Below are 25,174 nucleotides of genomic sequence, written 5' to 3'. Positions count from 1 at the left end.
AACCCAGACCTATCAGTTTCTCTTTTGCTTTATCAACAAATTTAAGCTGATTCTCAATCCAAATAAAAACCCATTATCAATATCTAAATACCATTCTAAGTAGATATAGCTATAATGAAATTGTTTCCCAGAGAATCGATGGTAATTACATCATTTAAAGCTCAGAACTGAGACAAGATAATAAATAGAGCCCAGATATGCTTGTTTAAGCAACAATTTACAAGATGATGCCTAATTTTCTTAAACAGTAAAACCCAGAAATAAAAGTAAAATCAGCTGGAATTAAAAAAAAGTCCCACATGATTAAATGCTTAGGAGCTGAAGAACAACAAGCACAGATAAAGGTTTGTATTGCTTAAGATTCTTTTATCAAGAGTTGCCATAAGAGAGGGAAGACAGAGCTATGAAATGAGTGAACACTAAGATTGTCTAAGGTGTATTAGTTGGGGTTCTCCAGGCACTAAACTGGTGGGATTTATGAGGGGAGATTTATTTATTTATTTATTTATTTATTTATTTATTATTTTTATTTTTTTGAGACAAAGTCTCACTCTGTTGCCTAGGCTAGAGTGCTGTGGCGTCAGCAACCTCAAACTCCTGGGCTCAAGCAATCCTTTTGCCTCAGCCTCCCGAGTAGCTGGGACTACAGGCATGTGCCACCATGTCTGGCTAATTTTTTCTATATATTTTTAGTTGTCCAGCTAATTTCTTTCTATTTTTAGTACAGACGGGGTCTCGCTCTTGCTCAGGCTGGTCTCGAACTCCTGAGCCCAAACGATCCTCCTGCCTCTGCCTCCCAGAGTGCTAGGATTACAGGCGTGAACCACTATGCCTGGCCCTACGAGAGGGGATTTATATGGGGAAATTGAATGTATGATCACAGGCAGGGAGAAGTCCTGTGATAGGGCATCTGCAAGTTCTAGGACCAGAAAAAGCCTGTGGAATGGCTCAGTCCGAGTCCAGAAGCCTCAGAACCAGGGAAGCCAATGGTGCAGCCCCCAGTCTGAGACTGAAGGCCCAAGAGCCCCTGGAAGCCCACAGGTACAAGTCCCACTGTCTAAAACCCAAAGGATGTGGCGTCTGATGTCCAAGGGCAGGAGGAGAAAAGGCATCCTGCTCTAGGAGGGAGAGAGACAGCAGACAGAATCCTTCTCCTTTGCCTATTTGTCCTAATGGGGCCCCAGCTGATTCAGTGGTCCCACCAACATGGAGGGCAGGTCTTTCCCTCTCAGTCCCACTGACACATGCCAGCCTCCTCTGGAAACACCCTCTGAGACTTACCCAGAAACGGTGCTTCTCCAGGCATCCCTCAATCCAGTCAGTGCCACACCTAAAATAACCATCTTGGGTAGCTTCTGAAATATCCAAGGGAAAAACTAAATGAGTGGGTTCCTGATGCAGATGCTATGTTCTTAATCATTTCTAGTCAGATTAATACATCTTCTGCTATCACTAAAGCACACCATTTGGAATCCAACAGTTTTCATTTAGAAATGGATGGTACAAATCACACTTTTAGAGAGTAGCTCAACGTGTAACTCAAAGAATGTGTACCTCTCCATGACAATGAGTTATATGGATATCGAACAAAATATGATAAAAATGTTTTTGAAAGTTTGGTTTAGAGAGCATGTTCTAATTCTTTTATTGAAATTCAAGGTGTGATGAATTACTCCATATCTAATAAGTAATAAAAGTTTAGATTGACTGTTTTTAGAGTTTTCTTACATAGAGTTTATTTACTAAGTCCACTGATGAACAATGCTGAAAGTCATGCCATCCCAGCTGAAAGTTACAAAAATGGTCATTACCTCCCAACATAAAGTTCTTATTTTAAACCAGTGCAAGTCTCTGAGTAAATGTAAAAATAATAAAATTGTACTCATTGTCCTTGGTGTAATGCAAAATAAATGAACAATGATAGAATAAAATATTAACTAAAACGTCAATATAGGTAAAAAGGAAAAAGTTTCACTGAGGAGGAGAAGAAAAATAGTCTGAAAGTAATATTTGTAGGAAATAGAAATTAGAAGTGACTGAAAAAGTAATTGGGCCATAACATAGATATTACCCAAGTAATTTGGCTCGGAGACTAAATGATAGATCTATAAAGTAAAAGCTAACTCGGTTGATTTTTCCTTACGATCAAAACTAGTGGGTATTTAAGGAATGAAGGCAGAAAGGATTATGTTTCAGATGTTATTGAGGAAATAAACGTTCCATCATTGTGATAATTTGCCCTTTTGTCCATTGTCTGTTACTTGTTGGCTGAGATTGAGCTCAGTTCTCCAATTGCCCAGTGTAATTAACTGTGTAGGTCTTTTAAGGAATTGTCTTGCAGACAGCAAGATAGATTGAGTCTCATTTTTACTACTCCAGTTTTATCTTGAGTAATTTTGCACGAGTAAATGCTTGAAATATAGCGGGCATTATAATTAAAGAGCATTTAGTCTTTGTGTGCCAGAAGTTCAGCGAAAGCAAGAACCGTCTTCTCTTTCAGCGCTATCCTTCTCTCACTTGAGGTAGGCATCTTAAATATCTCAAAGATGCTGGGAAATAAGGTGTTGCATGATAACCTGGTTGCTGTACTTGAATATTGACTGTATGAGACCTTCATTAACCAAGAGAACTGATTGAAGACACTTTTTCCTCCTTTCTCCTTAGGGATCTGACGAACAATCGAATAGGATGTCTGAATGCAGACATATTTCGAGGACTTACTAATCTGGTTAGGCTGTAAGTACATCTTTTCTTTCCTATTAAAAGATAAGCGTTTGAACCAGTACCCAAATATTTATGAACACACCTATGATATGTTTAATTAAAGCAGCAAATGTAGGGGCTTTAAAAACAGTGAGGGACAAGGGGTTCTCAATTTAATCATGGAAATATAATGTCCTCAGATTATAATGGTACAGTACCACATGACACACGTGGACACACATGCACACATACCACACACACCATACACACATACACACACACACACAATGTAGTACATGCCACAGAGAACACATTCATGCCAAGAGGTATGATCGATAGCTTTGCTGTTCTGGGGAAATTTCTTGGAAGAGGTAAAATGTAAGCTGATGGTTCGGAAGATTTGCAAAGATCTGGATTAGTACAAAGGAAAGGAGCCCAGTGATGCATGGAGGTGGAAATGAGAACAAGACCAGTTTGTCAAGGCTTCCCGGTGGATTTGGAGTAAAATAACCATTTGAATTGTGCCTCTGACCATGTGATTTGAAGTATCAACTTTTCTGAGCTTTTCTGTTTTTCATCTGTAAAGCAGGATTAATAGTACCTCAAAGTTATAAAGATTAATTAAGATTTAAATTATCTAGAACTATTTATCTCTATTATAATTTATATATAATACAAATGTAGAACTTTGTATAAGCCATAAAGTACATTTTCATTTTGTTTTTAAGGAAGTTCTGTTTGAGAGTAATTAGAAATAAGGCTGATTATCTGTCATGGAGCTTTATTTTGGAATGTATGAAAAGCAGACAGAGGCTTAGAACTGATTCAACGATAGGAAGCCACTGAAAGACATTTATGTGGGAAAATGGCACAAAATCATGTTTTAGAGATGAGCAGTCTGGGAATAGGGTCCAGCATGAAATTCTGGGTTTAGAGTGGAAGGTCTAGGTTAAAGGGCTGTCTGCTCCAGGTTATTCCTCCCTATAATTTTTTAGAGTGTTTCTTGTATTTCATTCAAGTTACCTTTAAAAAACGATTAGAGGCTTAAATAATGATATTATTTCATCTATATAGTAAGGGAAGAGACTTCAATTGTTAGAGTAGAACATATTGCTCCTGCTTCTTAGGAAATTTATAGATGTTTTTCAGTGTGTCCTTTAATTTTTTGGGAAATGTATATGGCCTAATTTTTGTTTATAAAGAAAAGACTGGTTTGGTATACAGCTTTGCTCATGACTAGAAATTAGTTAAATCAATTGCATTTTAACTCTTTTGTAACTGGATTGCAAACATTTTTATTTCAGTGCTTTTATTGTTTTTGAGATTTGTGTATTTTTAGTTTTGAGTACGGCATTAGAATTGGCAAAATCACGTTAATATATTTATGGAGGAACCTTTTATCATGTTTTTGGATAGTTATGACTCCATGAACAAAGAGTCTCACTGGAGTTTACCATTGTCTTGATTTTAGTTTCAGATTGATTTCTAGCTTTGGCGTAGGGATTCGACCTATCGACAAATGTTTTTTAGACAAAAGCCCTGGGTGGGAGCTTGTATGAGGGCAGGTTACTATTTTCTTATTATTTCCTTTACTTCCTGCCTCATAAGTTAAAGTTTTTGGAAGTTCTAGAACTTGGCCTATCGCTTACATTTTTACCAATTATCTAATACCTGTTGTGAGAATTTATAGGTTATGGAGCACAATGAACATTTATCCAGTGAAACATTAAAAGATAAAAATAATACTACTAAGCTTGCCACTTTGAGATTTGACGGAGATGATTTTGTAGCCCATGTAATAACAGATTTTTGTGGCTCTTTTAAATGAAACAGTCTATGGCATATATAGAAATATATCTGGCTTGTATCATTTAAATCAGGGATCCTCAAACTACAGCCCACAGGCCACATGCGGGTGTTTTTGCCCATTTGTTTTTTTACTTCAAAATAAGATATGTGCAGTATGCATAGGAATTTGTTCATAGTTTTTTTTTAAACTATAGTCCAGCCCTCCAATGGTCTGAGGGACAGTGAACTGGCCCCCTGTTTAAAAAGTTTGAGGACCCTGCTTTAAATACTTTTTAAAGGAAAAATGACCATCAAGATAGCTTTTTAACATTCAGGAATGTATTGCAGTGGAGTTGCTTATCATAATGTAGATTGACATAGATCTACAGTTATGGATTAGGAAACTTTGAACAAGTGTTTTGTACGGGCTGCTATGGTCCCCAGATTTCTGAGCTCTATGAGCCAGGTCATATGCTGGTTGTGAAGGCTGATAATTTGTATTTCAGATGTGGAGAGTAGCATTTTCTCAGAATAAGTGGAAAAAAGAATCTGATTAGAATTGGGCATGCAGTACAAGAGAGCTCCCTCTCACTGTTTCCCACACAAAAGTGAAGGTGTACAAAAGTGGTGGGTCTAGAGTGGACCACAGTTGTAGCTGTTTCCTCTGCTTACTCTTCAGCTGAACTCTCTGGGTTGCCCTGGAACCAGGGACCTCAGGCTGAGTGGGCCTCTTAGCCAAGGAGGCTGGAATCCAAGGCCCCTTGGGCCCTTGGTGGCACCTTGGCAGACAGCCTGTGGCATTCCCTCTGAGATGTCTCATCATTTTGAAACAGTATTGGCTTTGGAGATTTAGGTTAAGAATTCCTAAAAAATCTTTCTTTAAATTTGTCAGAGACCTTCAGCACACAGGGTGTGGTAGATATGTAAAATTGATTAAACCTATGTACTAACCTCTACCTTTGCTGATAGAGAAGTGCTTTTGAACTGTCTCAGAGAAGTACAGCCACGCTCCTGAAAGTTCCTGCATCATCCCACTGTGACAGTGGAAATAGCTGGCAGACCGGAGAGGGGAGTTTCTGATGGACTTAGGTGAAGTTTCTGTCCTTCACTTAGGAAGTTAATTTGCAGAGAAATTGTCAGATCAATAAACGAAAGCTTTGCTTTTTAAAAAAATTAATTATAAATTTAATGCCTATATTTTTTCCCTAAGAATTATGAATTATACCTTTAATATTTCTCTATCAGAAATGAGTGATATTTATAAGAACTTCCCTTATACAGCTTTATTTTTACAAAAAAAATACATATATAAAAGGTTTGTATAAAGTACTTTCTATATATAAAAAAATTACAGGTGGTATTGAGAAGCTATTGAGTAATGAAACCATACAAAGGAAAAATTAAATCCCCCTCCATTGCTTCAGTCATATCACCCTGAGATAGCCCGTATTAATGATCTGGTACATATATTATCATATATTCTTTTCTGTTACCTATACAGGGTATACCTACATGTTTTAAAAATGCATTAGACTTGGCAACTCACTTAAGGAAAAAATTATTATCAACATTATTAACATCTTTTCAAGAGAGTACATGTTGATTTAGTTCATGCCTGTTAGTGGCTACAGAATATTCCAGGCATAGAACAGATTATAATTTAGTCAATCGTCCTCATGTTGATGGAAATTCCATTTGATTACGGTTTTCCCTCCTTTAACAAATCTGCCCTTATATGTGCAGATAATGTCTCTTATACACGTCACTTACAGAAATTCAAGTATATCTGTTTAGAAAAAGATAAGTAAATGAAAAATTAAGTAAGGGAGGAGGCAACAACAGTGTAAAGGGTAGGGTGCAGACAGGTGGATAATTCACCTGCCATTGTAGTCAGTGAGCTTTTTAAGACATGGGAACAGTGACTTTGCTGTTGTCATTCTCAATTTCCCTTTGCTTTTTTTGTGCGAGTATCTCAAGGCTGGAGTACGATTATGATGTTTTAAAATATGTGTAATTTTTATGACCCCTAAATCCAAGCCAGTTCACTTGGTATCCAACCAAACAAACAGCAGTCTTTTCCAGTGCTTGAGGACAAATTGGTTTGTATTGGGATTTACTGAGAGGATGGCATGTTCTCCAGTGTGGTTCCTTCTGCCATGATTTCTAAGGGAAAATATCTAATACTCTGCATATTAGCATCTAGTGCTTGCTGTAAGATGCAATTCTTTTGTTTATACTTAAATCCTACATTTGTAAGATAGATATATATATATTTCCAATTTACTATCATGGGTTCTTGCAAATATCTAAAGAAAATTAGAGATAATAATATGTATAAGGAATCTCAGCATACCCATTGCCTGGTTTTAGGACTTAGCAACTCATAGCCAGTCTTGATTTAATTATACCTACCACTCTAGCCTGGGCAACAAAGTGAGACTCTGTCTCAAAAAAAAGAAAAAAAAAATTATACCTACCACTTCTTGTCTTCCATCCCATATTATTTTAAACATATCCCAGTGATCATATAATTTCACATAGCTTTATAAAAGCACAGTTGTTGACTGCAGTTGTGTCTAGGTTACTTTCTTAAAATGTTACCATGGTTTACACTCCCATCAGCATATCTTTTTCAAAATCCACCTTTGGTATCCACTCTGAGATAGGTCAGAAAAAAAGAGGAGAGGCATCTCTTTCCTTGTTCTTTCAACTTAGAAAGTACTCTTTTTGTTTGTTTGTTTGTTTTTTAATTTCCTAGGCAATGCTCCTTATGCAGATTAGAACATCTGATCCAGGCTTTCTATTTGAAAAAATTCTAAAACGTATATAAAATCCAATCTAGTGATGTTCTTACTGAACTTCTTTGTATATTAACTTGTGAAGAATTGGCAGTTGTGTGATATCAGTCTTCCCCGTCCAGAAGTACATTGCTACAGGTGTCACAGGAACAGTTGATGTTTCCCAGATCCCTGATCAGTTCCTTTCCCCGTTCCCACTGGGGAATCCATCTGCCCCATCATTACGCTCTCCCACGTGTGAAGGATTCAACCCAGACTACAGAGGAGAGGTTAGACTCATCAAAAGCCTCTGGACTTCTGTCCCAGCCTCCGCTGTGCCCAACACCCACCTCATTTGTTGAGAACTCCAGGTCTAAATTCTGTGTATGCTTGACAGCACAGCAGGCATAGAGTAGATCATATGGTGGTTGGATCTTGCTGCCATTTTCTCAGAGCCCTCAGTCCCATTTTAGTTTTAGAAGCCTCCTGAAGGTGGGTGTACATCCTGAACAGTCAGCCACTGTCACTGAGCCTCTGTTATACCCCAGCATGTTACTAGCTGCCAGAGGTAATCTAGTAAATTAGATACTCAGGGCCTCCCCCAACCCCAGCCTCACAGCTCATAGTCAAGTTTGGGAGAAATACTTTGGTCAAATCATTATGGGTGTAGCAAACTATTCCAATTGTAGCATAGGGTATTCTAAGTTTAGTTCATGCAAAATGCTACAAGCTTTAGGTTATTTATTAAAACCATATGCTATAAAGAGAAACTAGAGAGGTTAAGTAATTTACCCAAGACCAACATCGAATTATATCCCAAATCTCTCATTTTAAACTCTGAACTCATCACACGCTGCTCATGTTCTTCAGTCTGTTGACGCCAATGATCATTGAGGCCATCCTTTTCCTTTTGTTCTTTTAAAAATTTTTATTCTTAATTTGTTATTTCTATTTGCTGCCTTCTTAAATGATACTGACTGAACACATGATGAAGAGTAATTCTAGTGGGAATTCAAAATTTAGGTCACCTAATATTTGATATAAAATCCTTATCTAGCATTAATGTATTTGTAATAATTTCATTTATTAATTTGTATGAGGTGAAGAGTAATTTTTTTCTTCAACTTTGGAGGAAATATTTACTAGTTGTTCTTTATAATCGTTAAAACTTTCATGAATTCATTGTAACATTATTTAATGATGATAGGATACTTTAGAGTCATGAAGTAGTATAAAATGATATATAATTGTATTTTTAAAAGCAAAATTATTTCCTTTTTTTTTTTCAGAAACCTTTCAGGGAATTTATTTTCTTCATTATCTCAAGGAACTTTTGATTATCTTGGCTCATTACGATCTTTGTAAGTAAGAATTTTTTTCCTGGTTTGATTATCATAACTTCATTTTTGAAAATTACAAACATTTACTATATGGTTTGAGGAACTTCATGAGGAAAGTCTTGTCAGTTTGCAAAAATTAGAATCTCACTTGAGATCTGGCATTCACATTGAAAAACATACAATAAATCTTAATAATGCATTTCAGACTAGGATAACCATTTTTTCCTTAGAATACTATAATCTATATTTAGAGTAAATAAAGTTGGTAATTGTTTCTCTTTGACTTTGTTTTCAAATCAGAAAATTTTTGGTTGTTCAATTAGTAAAATCCCCAAAGTATAAAATATCTATTCCTATAAAGAATTTGTAGTACAAATATTTTAAACTTTAGAGATTTAATTTTATACCGTAACCCTCTGCTTCAAACCAAATTCACAACTTATTATTGATATTTCCAGGGATGTTTATTTAGTATGCCTGCTTTATGAAATCAGTATAAGATCTTATGTACACAGTTCTTTGTAGCTTTAGAATTGGTTGATTTTTTTTTTTAAATACAGTTTTAACTGAGAAATTGCATAGGAATTACTTTTAAAAGTAACTATTTTCAGATAAACCTTAATAAATCTTAAACTATAAGTTACGTTAATTTATTGGAATTTCAGTTAAATAAAATGTTTTTCAAATTTTCCTTGCAAGTAATTTGTGAGATTGTCTTTTTCCAGGGAATTCTCAACCAGATTCCTCTGTTCACTGTATGCTGACTACTCCCCTCCTCTCAGTTCCTTTTCCACACATGTCATTTGAATCTCACTTCGGGGTTCCCATAGGGACGTACCTAGTAGGTTAGGCTCTTGGCTCACTCCTTACTGTCACAGCAGGCAGATGTGTGCACTTGGAGAGTCACGTTGGATCAGACTCCACCTGGTCTGTCTTTTTAGTGCCACCACTGTTCTTATTCAGAAGGCTGCTTTTGAGCAGGAACATCTCCTTTTGGCATATTTAGTGAGCTCAAGCCAGCCTTTTCTGTGAAGATTAGGAAATAAAAAGGACTCCAAAGGATAATCTGGCTTTTGAGATCCTGGGTAGCAGGAATGTGGGAAGTATTTTTATCCAAAAAAGGGGGAACATTGCCCGTGGTTTTACCTACTAGTAGGAGGTACTGACCAGAAGGATGCTTAGCAATGAGAAGTAAGTCAGGTCATCCTTCTCATATTGTTTTTTAAATTTATTTTCTCTTTGCAGTATTCCATCCCATCCCCTCTCCGTTTTTCTTTCTTTGTTCTTTTTTTTTTTAATGCCAAAATGAATGAGGTGAACCCTGAGCCAACATACTATGTTAGAAGCTTATATGCTTATTCACTCTTTGCACTTTGTCGATTTATTTTTACAGAATATATTGCGTTCTATTTTATATAGTTATATTTACGTATTGTTTCCCCTGTTATATGATGTCCTTCCTCCATGGTGGCAGGGGCAGTCTCTTCCTTTTATTTTTATTAGCTGGACTTACCATAATGGGTGGCATATGGATAATCAGCCCTTAGTAATGTCAATATTTTAAGAGATTATTGGGGCCGGGCGCGGTGGCTCATGCCTGTAATACTAGCACTCTGGCAGGCCAAAGTGGGAGGATAGTTTGAGCTCAGGAGTTTGAGACCAGTTTGAGCAAGAAGTAAGAGCCCGTCTCTCCTAAAAATAGAAAAATTATTTGGGTACAGTAGTGCCCGCCTGTAGTCCCAGCTACTTTGGGAGGCTGAGGCAGGAGGATCACTTAAGCCCAGGAGTCTGAGTTTGCAGTGAGGTATGATGATAGCACTACAGATTAGCCTGGGCAACAGAGTGAGACTGTCTCCAAAAATCACAACAACAACAACAAAAAAGACTATTATGCATGTGTCTGAGCTGTGTATATTTGTTTTTATTCTTACATCCAAAATGCCAAATTAGAAAGCTTTTTGTCTCATATAAAGACAATTCTCTGTTTTCTTTCATGCCAAGTATGAGATGTTTTTGATTTGTTGACTCTTTGTCTCTTAAATTTGTAAATATCTAATGGTGTCACTTAGTGCCTAACAGAAAAGTGTCAGAAATAGTTCCCAGTCTTGAGGCGCTTACAGTCTGGTGAGGCATATAGAATATAACCGTACAGAATAATCCTGTATTCCTTAATGTTGCCGTTTCACTGTCAAAATAACAGAGTTTATAGGCATTTAGGCCAAGAACGTGGCGATGATGCTGGAAAGTTGGGGGATCCTTCAGGATTCGGTGTTAATGCCGCATACTTTATGATGAATGGGTAGACACTCGATAGACAAAAAGGGTGGGCATTCGGTATTCCAGCACCCTGAGGCTCAGGAGCTCGTTGCACAGAAGAGGGAGATCTGACAAGTAGTGTTTGTTTGCATACCAAATTTGATCAAAAGCAGAGTCCCAGGATCATGGGGAAGAGTATTGGGGCCCAGTCCTCTGCCAAGTGAACTCCTCGGAAGGGAAACTCACCAATTTTGGCAGTGTGTGCTGCAGGCAGATAAGGGTGAGTGGCATTGTACTCGCCACCCAAAGCGTGAACCAGTATAAAGCAAAAGTGCTATTTAATTTTATTCACTGTAATCTCTAATTTGTGTTTAATATGTTGCAGAGAATTCCAGACTGAGTATCTTTTGTGTGACTGTAACATATTGTGGATGCATCGCTGGGTAAAGGAGAGGAACATCACCGTGCGGGACACCAGGTGTGTTTATCCTAAGTCGCTGCAGGCCCAGCCGGTCACAGGCGTGAAGCAGGAGCTCTTGACGTGCGGTAAGGGAGGAATCCAAGTGGAGGAACTAAAACTACTTACCATATTTTGACTTGCTACCGTGGTGTTTTTCTTGACAAACTGTAAGATTCTCTTTACATTTGGACGGAACTGGAGTACAGTCATTAATCTTTGTGGATTTGATAATACTTAGTTTATGCCAACAATTAAGCCAGCAGGATTTAAAAGCATCATTTTTTTTTTTTGATTGGTCTTTAAGGTAGTTGATATTAGGTTCTGAATGGCTTTCTTTATGCAAACCAATTTTTTAAAAAATAACATAGATCTTCAAATTTTCTATCAATTGGCAAATAAGGAATTTGTTGATTGTAATAAAATCTTAGGATGCACATACAGTGTTTTTTGGTGGGAATGTGAATTACTATAGCCTTTTTGAAGTATAGTTCAACAATATGTGTTAGTGTTCTTAAAATATTTGATACAATTAGATCCAGTAATTATGTATCTTGGAGTTCCTTAGGAAATTATCAGCTGTGTATATAAATCTTCAGACTTTATGTATAAGCATATCCTAAATTTTAAAAATAGGGCATTGACTTAATTACTTGTGACACATCCATTCAATGAATGCAACTGTTTAAAAATCATGATTTTAAAGATTATCTGAAAACACGAGGGAAGTAACATTTACTATATACTTTCAGTAAAAAATAAAAAAAAACCCACAAAAACCCCTGCATACCAAAAATAGTCCTAAAATGATGGAGGGAAATAGATCCCAGTTTAATCTTTGTGTTTGGAAATAAATAGTCCTATCATATTTTTTGTTTTGTCTTTATTGTCATTGTTGTTGTTTCACAAGTAAAATATGCTCATTCAATGAAAATTAAGATTTATGAAAACAAAGAATTAAAAGCAAAGAAACAAAGCCCATGTTTAATGTTCTTATCACTGCAAAATAGCTAAGGTTAAGACCTTTTTGCATCTTTTGTGCCTTTTCCTATTAATATATTTTATCAAAGGTATCATCATACTCTAATGATATTTTGTAACTCTTTTAAGTTGAAATAATATAAACTTATTTTCTTATCGTTTAAAATAGATGCATATGAATCTATTGTATAGATGTAGCCATAGTTTAACAACTTCTTTATTACTATAAATGTAGCTTATTAATTTCTCACTCTATAAATATTGGTATGATAAATTTCTTTGCATATGTTTTTTACATATTTGCTATTATTCTTTAGGATACACTACTGCTAAATCTAGAATTGTTGGGTTAGACAAGTAGACTAAATATTTTAAAGGCTTTTAATGAGCCAGAGGTATTTGTGTACATTTTTGCATATGTATTTAAAATCTCTCCCTTTTATTTTCCTGGCTGGAAGGAAATATATCATATTTTTAAAAAGTGATCTTAATACATGGACTTGAAACGATTCTTATCTTTCCTTTCTTCTTTAAATGTTGTAAACTTTCTACAATGAATATGCATTACTTTAAAACCAGAAACCAGTGTTTTAATCAAAGATAATACAGTCTCCAAAATGTGTTTTAAAATTATAAATATCAGCATTTACTCATTGCAGATTACATTCTCTAGATTTAAGTATCATTTGACATCTTGTTCTTTTAGTTCGTTTCTGTGATCATCTAATAGTCTTGTGTTACAACCAAAAGGAACAACAATAAATGTCAGAACTGAGTATGAAATGGTTTCCTTTTAATTTTGCTTTATTTTGTTTTCATCTGTGACCCACTTAACTCAGTAGTAGCGTTGTTGGTATTACCATTGGAATTCTGGTTACTGAAGAATATTTGTTTTCCTATTTTTATAGTTTTACATAAATTTCTATGACTTTTCATTATGGAGTATGAACATAGTACTGTGTTTGCTTACTGAATCTTTGTTTTACTGTCTGTAGATCCTCCCCTGGAGCTGCCATCTTTCTACATGACTCCATCCCATCGTCAGGTTGTTTTTGAAGGAGACAGCCTTCCCTTCCAGTGCATGGCTTCCTATATTGATCAGGACATGCAAGTGCTGTGGTACCAGGATGGGCGAATAGTTGAAACTGATGAATCGCAAGGTATCTTTGTTGAAAAGAACATGATTCACAACTGCTCCTTGATTGCAAGGTAAACTTTGTTAGATGAAGAATTGTATCTGTGGATTTGATCGATCCTTTTGGAGTTGTGATGTTTAGTAAAATTTGAATTCATAGTTTATCTTCTTGCATTTAAAAATACAAACATCTGACATTTTTTCTGATTGTTATTCATCTTCTAAAATTAAATAGCCATTTTTTTCCATCCAGTTTTGGAAGAAAAAGCTTAATATAAAAGAAAAATGCTTAAAAAGTTAGATACTTGTTTAAAGTTTTAGAGGGAAAATTTGAACTTGTAGTGCCAAACTTAATTGCTAACCGTTTCCTGCTGCTAAGCTTATATTTTTGCTTTTAGGAATCATCTTATTTTTACTCTTTTATTTTGTGATTAATGCTACATTTTAAGATAACTTTTTCTCTCTACCTAATAGTATAAAAGAATATAACATTGAACTGTCAACCCCAAGATTGGTGTACCAAAATGGTTAATTCTAATGAACTTCGTAAAATGTCAAAGACAGACTAAGAATATATATGATATTATTACTCACCAGATATTTTATTTTGGCAAAATCTTTACATTTAGACGTTGAATTTCTTCCATGCGTCCAAATTGGCTGCCTTGAAAATTCCTGGAAAAGTTATTCCAGTGATTGCTTTCAGACATTGAAAGTTTTGCTTAAAGTTATTCAGAAAAATGATTGCAGATTTTGAGATTTAAGGAGAAAGAGGTAGCTTCAGAGTGTCATTGTCTGATCTGAATCTGAGGTTTCATTAATTTTGGAGTGTACAGCAGGCACACATATCCCACTAGGAAATAGTGTGGTAATTTAAGAATGTAGTAAAAATTTAATTTAAAATTTATGTGTGTTATTTTTTCAAATGGTTTCTAAATTATCAGGACATAGCTACACAGTTTGGGGATTTAATTTAGTAATGGGAACCACCAGAGGTATTTTTGGGGGGCTAGGAGAACCATGAAAAGGTTACCTTGTCAGTAAAGCCTCAATGAACTGAGAAAGTTTGTGAACCTTTGGATTAAGCAATGATTTTTGTTACCAGAATTATTTATATACTTCTTCCTAGGTCAGTAAGTTTGATAGACTTTCTGATTATTTAAATTTAATGTCAAACTATTTTTTGTGTCATCCATCTTGAAAATATTAATTATGCTGTATTGATTTATTTTCCCAACTTAATTAGTAAAGTTAATAAACATTTTCTTTGATGATTCAAAATATAAAAATGCCTCAAGTCTTTATTAGATAATTTTCTGCACCCATCAATGATTTAGGAGACCGGACAAATGTATATTATCTTCAAGACATAATTTCATAAGTTAATTAAAATGATACATGGTTTCTGTCTAATTATTTCTTATCATTTGTGTCTACATAGCTGCAAAGCACAATGGGTCATGTGGGGGGAATAAAGGTTAATTGAAGGCTCTGGTATTTGTTCCTTAATTAATAGGTTTTATATTGGAGAATTATGATTTCATCTTGAAAATTGAATTTACTGACAGCTATTTAGAAATACAGCTGTTTTATAAATTGAAATATACTTGAACATAGAAGCTTCCTTTTGGTGATAATATTGACTGGTAATTTACAAAACCTTTTTATAGATCTAACTGGTTGTCTGTAGTATCACCCTTCTTCCACAAAATATTTTACCAAAATATTTTCTTAATTACATACTTGGTAATAGTATTCTCCCTTTTTCATGCTTGAATATTTTCCTCAGAATGTGTGAAAAGATAGATGTGACTTGGAAACGTCTCCTAGTTTTACTAAAGATTATACTGTGATGTTTTTGCCGTTGGGCTTGCCAATCCTGTTCCCGACAGTGCTTGGCTTGCCCTGTTTCTGGAAGGAGAATTCTCATGCCTTGTGAGCCATTGCACTGTATTCATGCTTTTCTGATTGGCCTTGCCATTTATTGTAAAGATCCCTTTCCTTGCTTGTCTTGATTCTTCCACTGAAGGACTGAAGTAGATTTAAGGAGGGATCATTTTGTTATTCATTATTATCTAGCAAGTGCTTGGCCCACAGTGTGGATGTAGACGTATTTGCTAAAGAAATGATTGAATTCCATATTGTCTCTCTTTTTGCCTGATCATATTTCTTCTCTTTTTAACATGTTTCTTCATGCAGTGCCTTAACCATTTCTAATATTCAGGCGGGATCTACTGGAAATTGGGGCTGTCATGTCCAGACCAAACGTGGGAACAATACGAGAACTGTGGATATTGTGGTATTGGAGAGCTCTGCACAGTACTGTCCTCCGGAGAGGGTGGTCAACAATAAAGGGGACTTCAGGTCAGTGATGTGGAGAGCGCTGGAAAAGTTTAATTTGCCGTAAATCTTTTTATTCTCAAAGGCACATCATTGGTCTTCTGTCCTCAGTAACAAAATTTGAGAACTGTACATGTATACACATACACATATATATTTTTATATGTGTAAATCTGAGGACTGCCCTCTAGAATGATACCAGTCATACAAGGAAGTCAAAAAACAAAATAAAGGATGCCTAAGCTGTTATCTGACATATTTTGACTTAAGAGTCTCTGAAAGTAGAATCATTTTTAACAAATGGTTTTGTTGTACAAGTTAAGAGCTACTGCTTTAGGGAGACATTTTGGATAATTCTGCTAAATTAGTCCAAAATTCAAACAGGTTAACGGTATTTTCTGTTTTTTCAAGGGCTCTTTTATGAATGAGCTTTGGAAGGTTTTATTGCTAAGTTACTTTAACTGTTGGCAGTTAAGTAGGCATCACAATTAGGAGAAACACATCTCTAATTTTCTTTCCCTATTTAGTTCTTCTGGCAATTAAGCAAGAAGGACTTTGGGAAATGAAAGCTGTTGGGTAGCCTAAAACTGGGGGATCCATTGGAATTCCAGGTGGTTTTGTTGAATTCTATTAAGCAGAATGACTTACATTTTTTTTGGTTTTTTGGTAGGGAGTTTAGAATTTGTGAGAGGTAACAACTTTTACTTTAGACTCACCTTACTTTCAAATTTGTTTTAAAACATGCTTATTATTTACTTGATATTTTTTATGTTTAGGGATTTTAATAATGAGTTGATAGTTGATATAAACAAAGAGAAATATGTTACTTTTTAAAGCAACATAAAGATCATTTAATACCAAGTTGGCATTGTCTCTAATGGGTTCTATTGTTATTATCTTGGCTATAACCCCAGTGTTTAAAGGGTGAGAAGACCCTTTGGTGTTATTCTTTCAAATCCAAGGTGAAGAAGCAATGATAACTTCGTTAGCTCAGCTAGTTTGTCATTACTTTTTTTTTTTGTCCTTAAAAAATAATTACCCTGAGTTTCCATATACTCCTGACATGAGTATATGGAAATCAACATTTATTATTGCCAATAAATAATGGCAATATGTAGATTAACTGTTGATCTATAATATTTATATTGCATGCTTTAAAATGAAATAGATAACATTTGTCAATTTTGTTATATTCAACATCTTTTAAAAAATATCCAGTATGATGTTTACTGTCTATGGTGGATTTTCTAGTTTATTCATAGTTTTTGAGTGCTTTACACTTTTAAAAATAAAAGAAACATGTACATGTTTAACTGATTAATGAATTATTTATCTTTTGAAACTTCTTAAAGATATTAATATCATACAATTAAATGCCTACTGATAAGATTTAGTTTAGTGTTGCTTGATCTATTTATGTAGTTTTTGGTAATGAATTCTATTTTGGTGTGGCTGCTGCTATAATTTAGTGGTTCCTATGATATGTGTCAGCTATAATTGTATTAAATGCATTCAGTTTCATTCCTGGTTTTGGAGAAATAGAGCTCAAATAACAGAGTTTTCATTCAACCCAGTTTTGGTGATCCTTGTCAACAAGGTTGTATTGACATGTTGTGTTCTAGTATTTGATTTTTTCCTTCACTGTTATTATACTTGATGTACCTCTCTCATGTAGGTTTTCTTATACTATTTTGTCTTGTCTCTCTAGGTGGCCCAGAACATTGGCGGGCATTACCGCATATCTGCAGTGTACTCGGAACACCCATGGCAGTGGGATATATCCCGGAAACCCACAGGATGAGAGGAAGGCTTGGCGCAGATGTGATAGAGGTGGCTTTTGGGCAGATGATGATTATTCTCGCTGCCAGTATGCAAATGATGTCACTAGAGTTCTTTATATGTTTAATCAGGTAACTAGAAAATCTTCAGATTCACTCAGGTCATGAATAAAACATGGTATTCATAACCAAATAAATAAGATTTTTTTTTTTTAAGTACTAGGTAAAGTAAAAGAATTTGGTGTTTTTACTTTCATTGACTTACCTGTCTTCGAGATCAGGTGTCTAGTCTTACCTGGTAGTCAGGGCCCTGTCAGGAGTCCTTCTTCCTTTCCTGTCACTGCCTGACTTTGTGCCTGTATTTGAATACTTTTATCATCTGTTTCCACCGGACAAAATGCCAACCATCCTTCAAGTCCACGTGGAAAGTCACCTCTTGGAATTTTTTTATGATTCCTTTGTCAAAAGTGTGATCCCTTAGAATACTTGTACTACTTGTATACTTTTTATCTTTGCTTCTGTGCATCTTTTTAAATTTTACCAGACTATAAGCAAGTGGAAGATGGCTTCTGTAATATATTTTCTTTTGTTCCTTAGCACCTAGTATATATGGTGGTTTTTACAATGGTTGGTGCTAAGTCAGTGTTTGAGTCAATAGATAAACAAATGTAAAACATTACTGGCAATGCATGGCAATGAGGGTGAGTGCTAAATAAGTAGTTCTTACTTTTGTAGGAGTTCCAGGGGAGGTATTGATCACTCCCAGCTGGAGTACTCTGGAAAGGCTTTATTAAGCAATTGAGATTGAGATATGTGTGGAATTTTGAAAAGCAGTTAAAAGATAGATGGTGCAATATGTTAACTTGATGCATTTTTATGTATTATAGTTTCATTCCAAATTAAAAAAAAATTCTCTGAAGTTCATTTCCATTAAAACTCTAGTTTTCTTGGGTTTGAAAAATACTTTTTTAATAAGGCCATGATCATTCAATATAAAGAGTTTTTAAATTCATTGCTGTGTTTTAAAATGCAAAGTTAAAATGTCAGAATTTGTTTGATCATTTTGCTAATGATTATTTTGTTGATCATTTCTGCCTTTTAAATGTAGATGCCCCTCAATCTTACAAATGCTGTGGCTACAGCTCGACAGTTACTGGCTTACACTGTGGAAGCAGCCAACTTTTCTGACAAAATGGATGTTATATTTGTAGCTGAAATGATAGAAAAATTTGGAAGATTTACGAAGGAGGAAAAATCAAAAGAGGTATTTTTTTTTAAGTTCAGATTTGTAGTAAACAGTATCAACAAATGGTAATGTGATAGATTTGAATCTATATTTTTAAAGTCTATTTATATTTGTTACATTTGAACTAAATAAGCTTTTCAATTTCCACAATCGTTTTGTTGAGAAACTTCTGTCAGGTTTTAGTCTGAAATGTCAGTTCTTAGTGTGCTCATGGCTGAAGAATGACCAGACATATCAAAGTAAGGCAAGCATGAAAATGAGGTTTATTGAGGAGAGAAAGATAGGATTATAGGGCAAGACCAAGATACAGGTTTACAGAGCATGATATATGTGCCACAGATGATGACCAGACCCATTGTCACAGCAAAGGGAGAACAAAAGGAAGGGTGCAAAAAACAAAAACAAACTGGTTGTGGTCTGCATCTTGTTTTATAGTGCCTGGATTGGGACCTCCCTCGTGGTCCAGACATCACCATGGAACCACCTTGATTGGACAGTTGGGAGCTGCATGACCTGAGTCTTACTCGCATGCAAATATCCCATGAGCCTCTCTGAAAGCCCATTGCGGGGAGTGAATCGCAGTAGCAATCCATTTTTATCCCTAGGAGACCCAGAATCCTTTGCTATCTACCTAACACTTCTGCCTCTTCTGTTATAGCGCCCTGTTTGTTGGGAGGAATAGAGGCGAACTGTCAGTTCTTGGACATTAAAGTCCCGTAATATAGCAGAGCTAGCTGATGAGAAAGCAGTGTTCTGCCTCCACATGGTGGGTTAGCCAGGGCTGCCTGGCTTGAATCTTCTGGGATTTTTCTTCTCTACAGATATGTGCTCATCTTTCTTAATGTGAATATTAGTCACCCAGAGCTTGTGTTAAATTGCTTAATTGCCTTTGTGTCCTGGAGAAATGATAAGCTGTTTAGGAAATTCCTTCAAATGATTGGAGTATACAAGTCATAAAAATTTAGTGACTTTGAAAAGGGGTGCATTTCAGTGGGGCCACATTAAAACTGTGATATGCTTGTCAACATGATATCCTTTAGGGGAAAAAATTGACAAGCACAGTTTTCAGAATGAGTAAGCAGCAAATAAACAGTTTTGCATAATTTTTAAGAGGCAGAATTAATATAGTTTTAAGCTTTGAATTTCGAGCTACTTGAAAACTTTATATGTACTATTTTTTTTGTGATATAGTCACTTAAACAGACATGAATTTTAGAAGTAGAGGGGATCTAGATAAGGTCTTAAACTGAAGCCCAGTGAAAATTAAGAATGTGTCCAAGATTATATACTTAGGTTACAACAGGCCTAAAAACAGAGCTTAAGAGCCCTGATTCTAATCCAGAAGAGTTTTCTACAGTACCACATTTACTGTCTAGTACAATGTTGTCCTATCATACTATTCTAAAAGTATTCTGTATACAACCGTGGGGAAAACAGTAAACAAAGTCTATATATTTCTTTATGTAGGACATCTCAAATCCATTAATGTTGCAAAATATAAAAAGATAGGGCTTGTTTTCCTACATTGTTTACCTAAGGAATTTTTTTCTTTCTTTCTTTTTTTTTTTTTTGATAGATCTGTTATCTGTTAGCATCTTGCATTTTAGTAATAAGCCTTTGAACTGTGGCCCTAGTATGTTAGGCATTTTAATTGATTGGATGTCATCATTAAAGGAAGGCAAATAGGTATACAGATTACACAAATGGGCCACTTCACTTGACTGATGACCAGATAACATTTCAGCATTATTATCTGAACTTCAGAGACTGTGATTTTCTAATGAGTGTTTATGCTACTTGACTGTGTCAAGCCTGCTTTCCTGTGGGAAATTTACTTAGCACTGGAGCGGCCATTTGGATTCCGACTCAGTGGTAATATTGCTCTCCATTGTTGCAGACAATCACAACTTAGCTGTCCACAGGATTAGCAGTCATTTCTGGAAGTGGAATGTTTCGAGTTACTAGAATAATTGTTATGACATTTGGAATGTGGACATTGAAAAAGATTTGCCATAGTTGTTATTCCCTTGCTGCCCTGTTTTGATGTGAGGAAGCTTTGCTCACCACCCAACTTGAGACGAGCAACGTGGTACACAGAGGTGTATGTTTAATTGAGTTATTAATTAACTGTGGGCCCCTTTCTTCATTGTTCAGATGGGGATGATATCTTGCAAACTTTGTGTACACAAACTTTGTGTTAAACTTTCCTGTTTAACTTGTGAAGTTTGTGTGCATAAGTGAGAAAATGTCTAAATGAGAAAATAGTTGCAAAGCTCATATATATAATTTTATAAGGTTCTGAAATGTAGCATTCATAAGGTTCTGAAATTTAACATTCTTATGGTATCAGAAGCTAAGAAGGAAGTCCTGTAAAAAAAGAAAATCACAAGTGTTTCAGTTACGTATCTAAACATTTAGTTTGAAGACGATTGCTGTCGCTTTTACTGGCTAACATAGGACATACCAGTTATGGTTATCTTTCTGAAGCAAGTGATGCCAACTTATTAAATATAAATAGGAAAAAGAGAGGAAAAATAAGATTGAATAATTGAGATATAAATGTAATAATAATATTTCCTGTGATGCAGTCAGTGGCAAACGTCTTATACAGTTCTTTGGAAACTTAAACCACAGGCCGTAGCTTTCACCATTTATTAATACAGTGAAAAGAAATTATGAGGCTTAAAGACTTCATTTTAAGTTAATTACCACAGCATAAAATTATGCTAAAGTATCCTAAAATACATATGGCAAATAATTATATTTGTCTATAGATAGACAAATAATTAAAATGATTTTTCTTATTATGTCCAAAAGTTGTTCTGCTATGGATAATTTCAGAACTAAAATACTGTGAAGCAGTTGCTTTTTAATCTGTGATTGGGTCTTGCCAACCCAAGCCAGTATGCTTTTTTCTCAAGGTAAGTACTAAAAGCTATTAAACTGTCAGATCTAAATGATGTATTTAGTGGAGTCTTTTAAAAAGAGCTGAAGGTTGTCTGTCAGGCAACATAAGTGTCTGTTCCATATTTACTAGAGTGATTGTTCTTATGAAAACAATATATATCCACTTTAGAAGATGAAAAAGTATATAAAGATTAGATTTCGTGATGCTTTATGGCCTCTTACTGTTCTCTCTTTTAAATATATGAAATATACACCTTATACTTGTTTACTGCTAAGTTCATTTAGCACATTTTTATGTATAGATTTAAAAAATATATAGCTTTTTCATTTATTCATTTTAAAATATAATCACTTCTGTATTGACAGTTATGATTCTTTTTTATTGTTAGCATTTCTAATGTTTTCTTTTTCTTTTTTCTTGATCCTTTGCCAGACATTTCTCTATTATTAAGCTTTATAAAGCCCCAGGGTCTGGCTTTGTGTTCTTCTCTAGAACGTTGTATCTCACACTTGAACATGAGTCAGAATAACCTGTTGCATTTGTTAAACACGGAGATTGTTGCCCTGAGTTTCCTCTCCATTCCCCGTTTCTGATTTAGTAAATCTGAGATTGGTTTGAGAACTTGCATTTCTAGTTAGTTCCAGGCAGCACATCTGGCTTTGAGAACCACTGCAGTGTCTCTTCATTTTCTATTGTTACATTGCTTTTTAAAAAACTTTTTTTGTCTTTGGGTTTAACTTTTTGAGAACTTTTTTATTGGAAAATTCTAAAGTATAGGAAAGAGAATGTTATCATTAATACCTATGTTATATCTCCCGCCTAGCTTCAACTGTACTATAAGTCCTCGCTTAAGGTTGTAGAGAGGTTCCTGGAAACAGTGACTTTAACTTAAATGACGTATAATGACACCAATTATTCCATAGGCTGATTGATGTAAACAAGAGCTAAGTTCCTATGGCATGCTTCTGGTCACAAAAACATCACCAAACTTCTAAGTAAAGACCCCAAACTCTTCTAATATTAAACATTGAAGTAAGTGTGAGCTATACATATGTTTAAGAAAGATTAATAAAAACAAGATTATTTATTCCAGGTCAGGCGTGTGGGGTGGCTGGAGCCTGTCTCTACAGCACAGGGGGCAAGTTCAAAACCAGCCCTGGACAGGACACTGTCCCAGCACAGGACACACACACACACACACACACACACACACACACACAATTTAGACAAACCAATTGACCTACTGTGCACAGCTTTGGAATGTGGGAGAAAACCGAAATATGCCTGGAGAACCTAGAGAAAACCCACAAAAATGTGGGGAGAACATGCAAACTCCACACAGATGGTAGCCCGACTGGGAAGCCTTTTTTTTTTTTTTTTTTTTCCTCATCAACATTATAACCAAATGTCATTGAACAAAACAACTTGTTGAAGGACCTGCTGTACTGCAATCTTGTTTCATCTATCTTGTTCACTCTTCCCCTCCCCTCTCCTCCCTTCCCTTCCCCTCTCCTCCCCTCCCCTCCCCTCCCCTCCCCTCCCCGTTTCCCCCTTCCCCCTTCCTCCTTCCTTCTTCCCCCTTTCCCCCTTCCCTTTCCTTTCTTCCCTCTCTCTCTCAATCTCTCTCAGTGCTGGAACACTTAAAAGCAAATTTTAGACGTCATTTCATTCATAATTTTTCTAAAATAAATGGAATTTTAAAAATTACTATTATATCACCAGAATTAGATATAAGTGTTTAATATCATCAAATATATGGTCTGTGATCAATTTTCCCTGATAATGATTTCTTAAAAATGTGGACCTTGTGTCTGGTTACTTTAATGAATTCATTCATATCTGTTCGCATTGGTTATTTGGTCTTTTCTAGACAGTTCTGTCGCCAGCAAATAATAATTGGTCTTTCTGTTCGTATACAAAATATATTCCTCTATTTTTATTTATTTATTTTCTGCTTATACATTGGTGGGGACTTCCGGAACAGTATCGATAAAAGCTGGCGACAAAAAATGTTAATGAGAATGGCCTAATGTATCATTAAGTATGATATTTGTTTGCTTCTGCCAAGTGTTCAGGGCCAATACCAGGGTAGAGGGCTGACTTTGAAATTAATTCTTAGCTTCAGGTTTTTCATTCCACAATAGTAGTGTGCAGTCCGACCTGTGTGAAGGTTGACTTGTGTGTACAAATTGTTAGAGAAGAAATTTTTTTACTTCCTCCTGCTTCTTTCTTCCTTAAGAAAGGCCTGTTCCTTGCTCTTCCCTTCTGTGAGGCTGTGTTACTGCTGGTTGGGCCTGAGGCTGGAGGTGTAGTTCCCTTTTGGGTTATCAGCTTTGCAGTAGAGGGTCTTTTCCTATCAGGCCTGCGTGGGCACAGCCCACGACATCAAAACGTAGCTTGTGGTCATCAGAATTCAACCTTTGAGCTCTTTGAATTCCTGCTGTTATTTTGCAGTTGTGCTTTGGAGAAGTCTTTATTTTCTTACTATTTATTGATGCATTTACAAAGATATAACTATTTTCCTTCAGCATTTTTCACTTTTCACAGGAGAGTTGTCTAGAGTACTGAGCCCTCCATACTTCCAGAAAGTGAAATGCCTGTCCATTTTTGTAATCTCATCTATCTCAGTAATACCTTAGAATAGAATCAATGTTTTTGTGTACTTTATCCTTTAATATATGAGATATTCACAGCTTATCACAATTATAGCTAAACTTACTGTTTAAGGTTTTTTGTAAACATACAGACTTTATGAAGATCTGGCATGAGATGTGATAGGCACATCATCTCTCATGAAAAAATTATGATTATTACATGATCAAAGAACTACTGCCATGCCCCACCAGGTACTGCCAGTCTAGAACGGCATTTTCTGTGTAACACTATTCTCAGCCTCTTTCCCCCTTTTCCCTTCCCCCCATTTCTTCTGTTTCTCCGTTGTTGTACTTCTCATCATTCTCTTTGCTTCTACACCACAATAAATTAGAGCTTTTAATCTTTGCCCTAGTCCTGGTGATGATCACAACGAGACGCTTGTTGAATGTTGAATGCTTCACTGAGCAAGCTACTCAGAAGCCAGCAGTGGGATCTTGTGGCACTGAGAGCATAGACACTTAAGAGTGACATATCAGTTAACCAGACTTCAAACTATACTACAAGGCTATACTCATTAAAACAGCTTGGCACTGCCACAAGAACAGGGACATTGACCAATGGAACAGAACAGAGAACCCAGATATAAAACCATCCTCATATAGCCAATTTATCTTCGACAAAGCAGACAAAAACATACACTGGGGAAAAGAATCCTTATTCAATAAATGGTGCTGGGAAAACTGGTAGCCACATGTAGAAGACTGAAACAATACCCACACCTTTCACCTCTCACAAAAATCAACTCATGTTGTGTAACAGACTTGAACCTTAGGTGTGAAACTATTAGAATTCTAGAGGAAAATGTTGGAA

General features: G+C 35.6%; 1 protein-coding gene across 2 annotated transcripts in view; it reads left to right on the top strand.

Moving 5' to 3' along the window:
* The window catches only part of ADGRA3 (adhesion G protein-coupled receptor A3), a 116,018-nt gene that overhangs the window by 50,056 nt on the left and 40,788 nt on the right, over positions 1-25,174 (top strand). For both annotated transcript variants that reach the window (XM_012737488.2, XM_012737487.2), the window contains exons 4-10: positions 2,665-2,736; positions 8,558-8,629; positions 11,250-11,410; positions 13,298-13,511; positions 15,637-15,801; positions 17,486-17,687; positions 18,664-18,819. In XM_012737488.2, coding sequence (XP_012592942.1) covers positions 2,665-2,736; positions 8,558-8,629; positions 11,250-11,410; positions 13,298-13,511; positions 15,637-15,801; positions 17,486-17,687; positions 18,664-18,819 — 1,042 coding nt within the window. The remainder of the gene's footprint in view (positions 1-2,664; positions 2,737-8,557; positions 8,630-11,249; positions 11,411-13,297; positions 13,512-15,636; positions 15,802-17,485; positions 17,688-18,663; positions 18,820-25,174) is intronic.

Source organism: Microcebus murinus, chromosome 3 (genome assembly GCF_040939455.1).
Source record: "Microcebus murinus isolate Inina chromosome 3, M.murinus_Inina_mat1.0, whole genome shotgun sequence".
NCBI classification, from domain to species: Eukaryota; Metazoa; Chordata; class Mammalia; order Primates; family Cheirogaleidae; genus Microcebus; species Microcebus murinus.
This window is presented reverse-complemented; position numbering and strand designations above follow the sequence as displayed.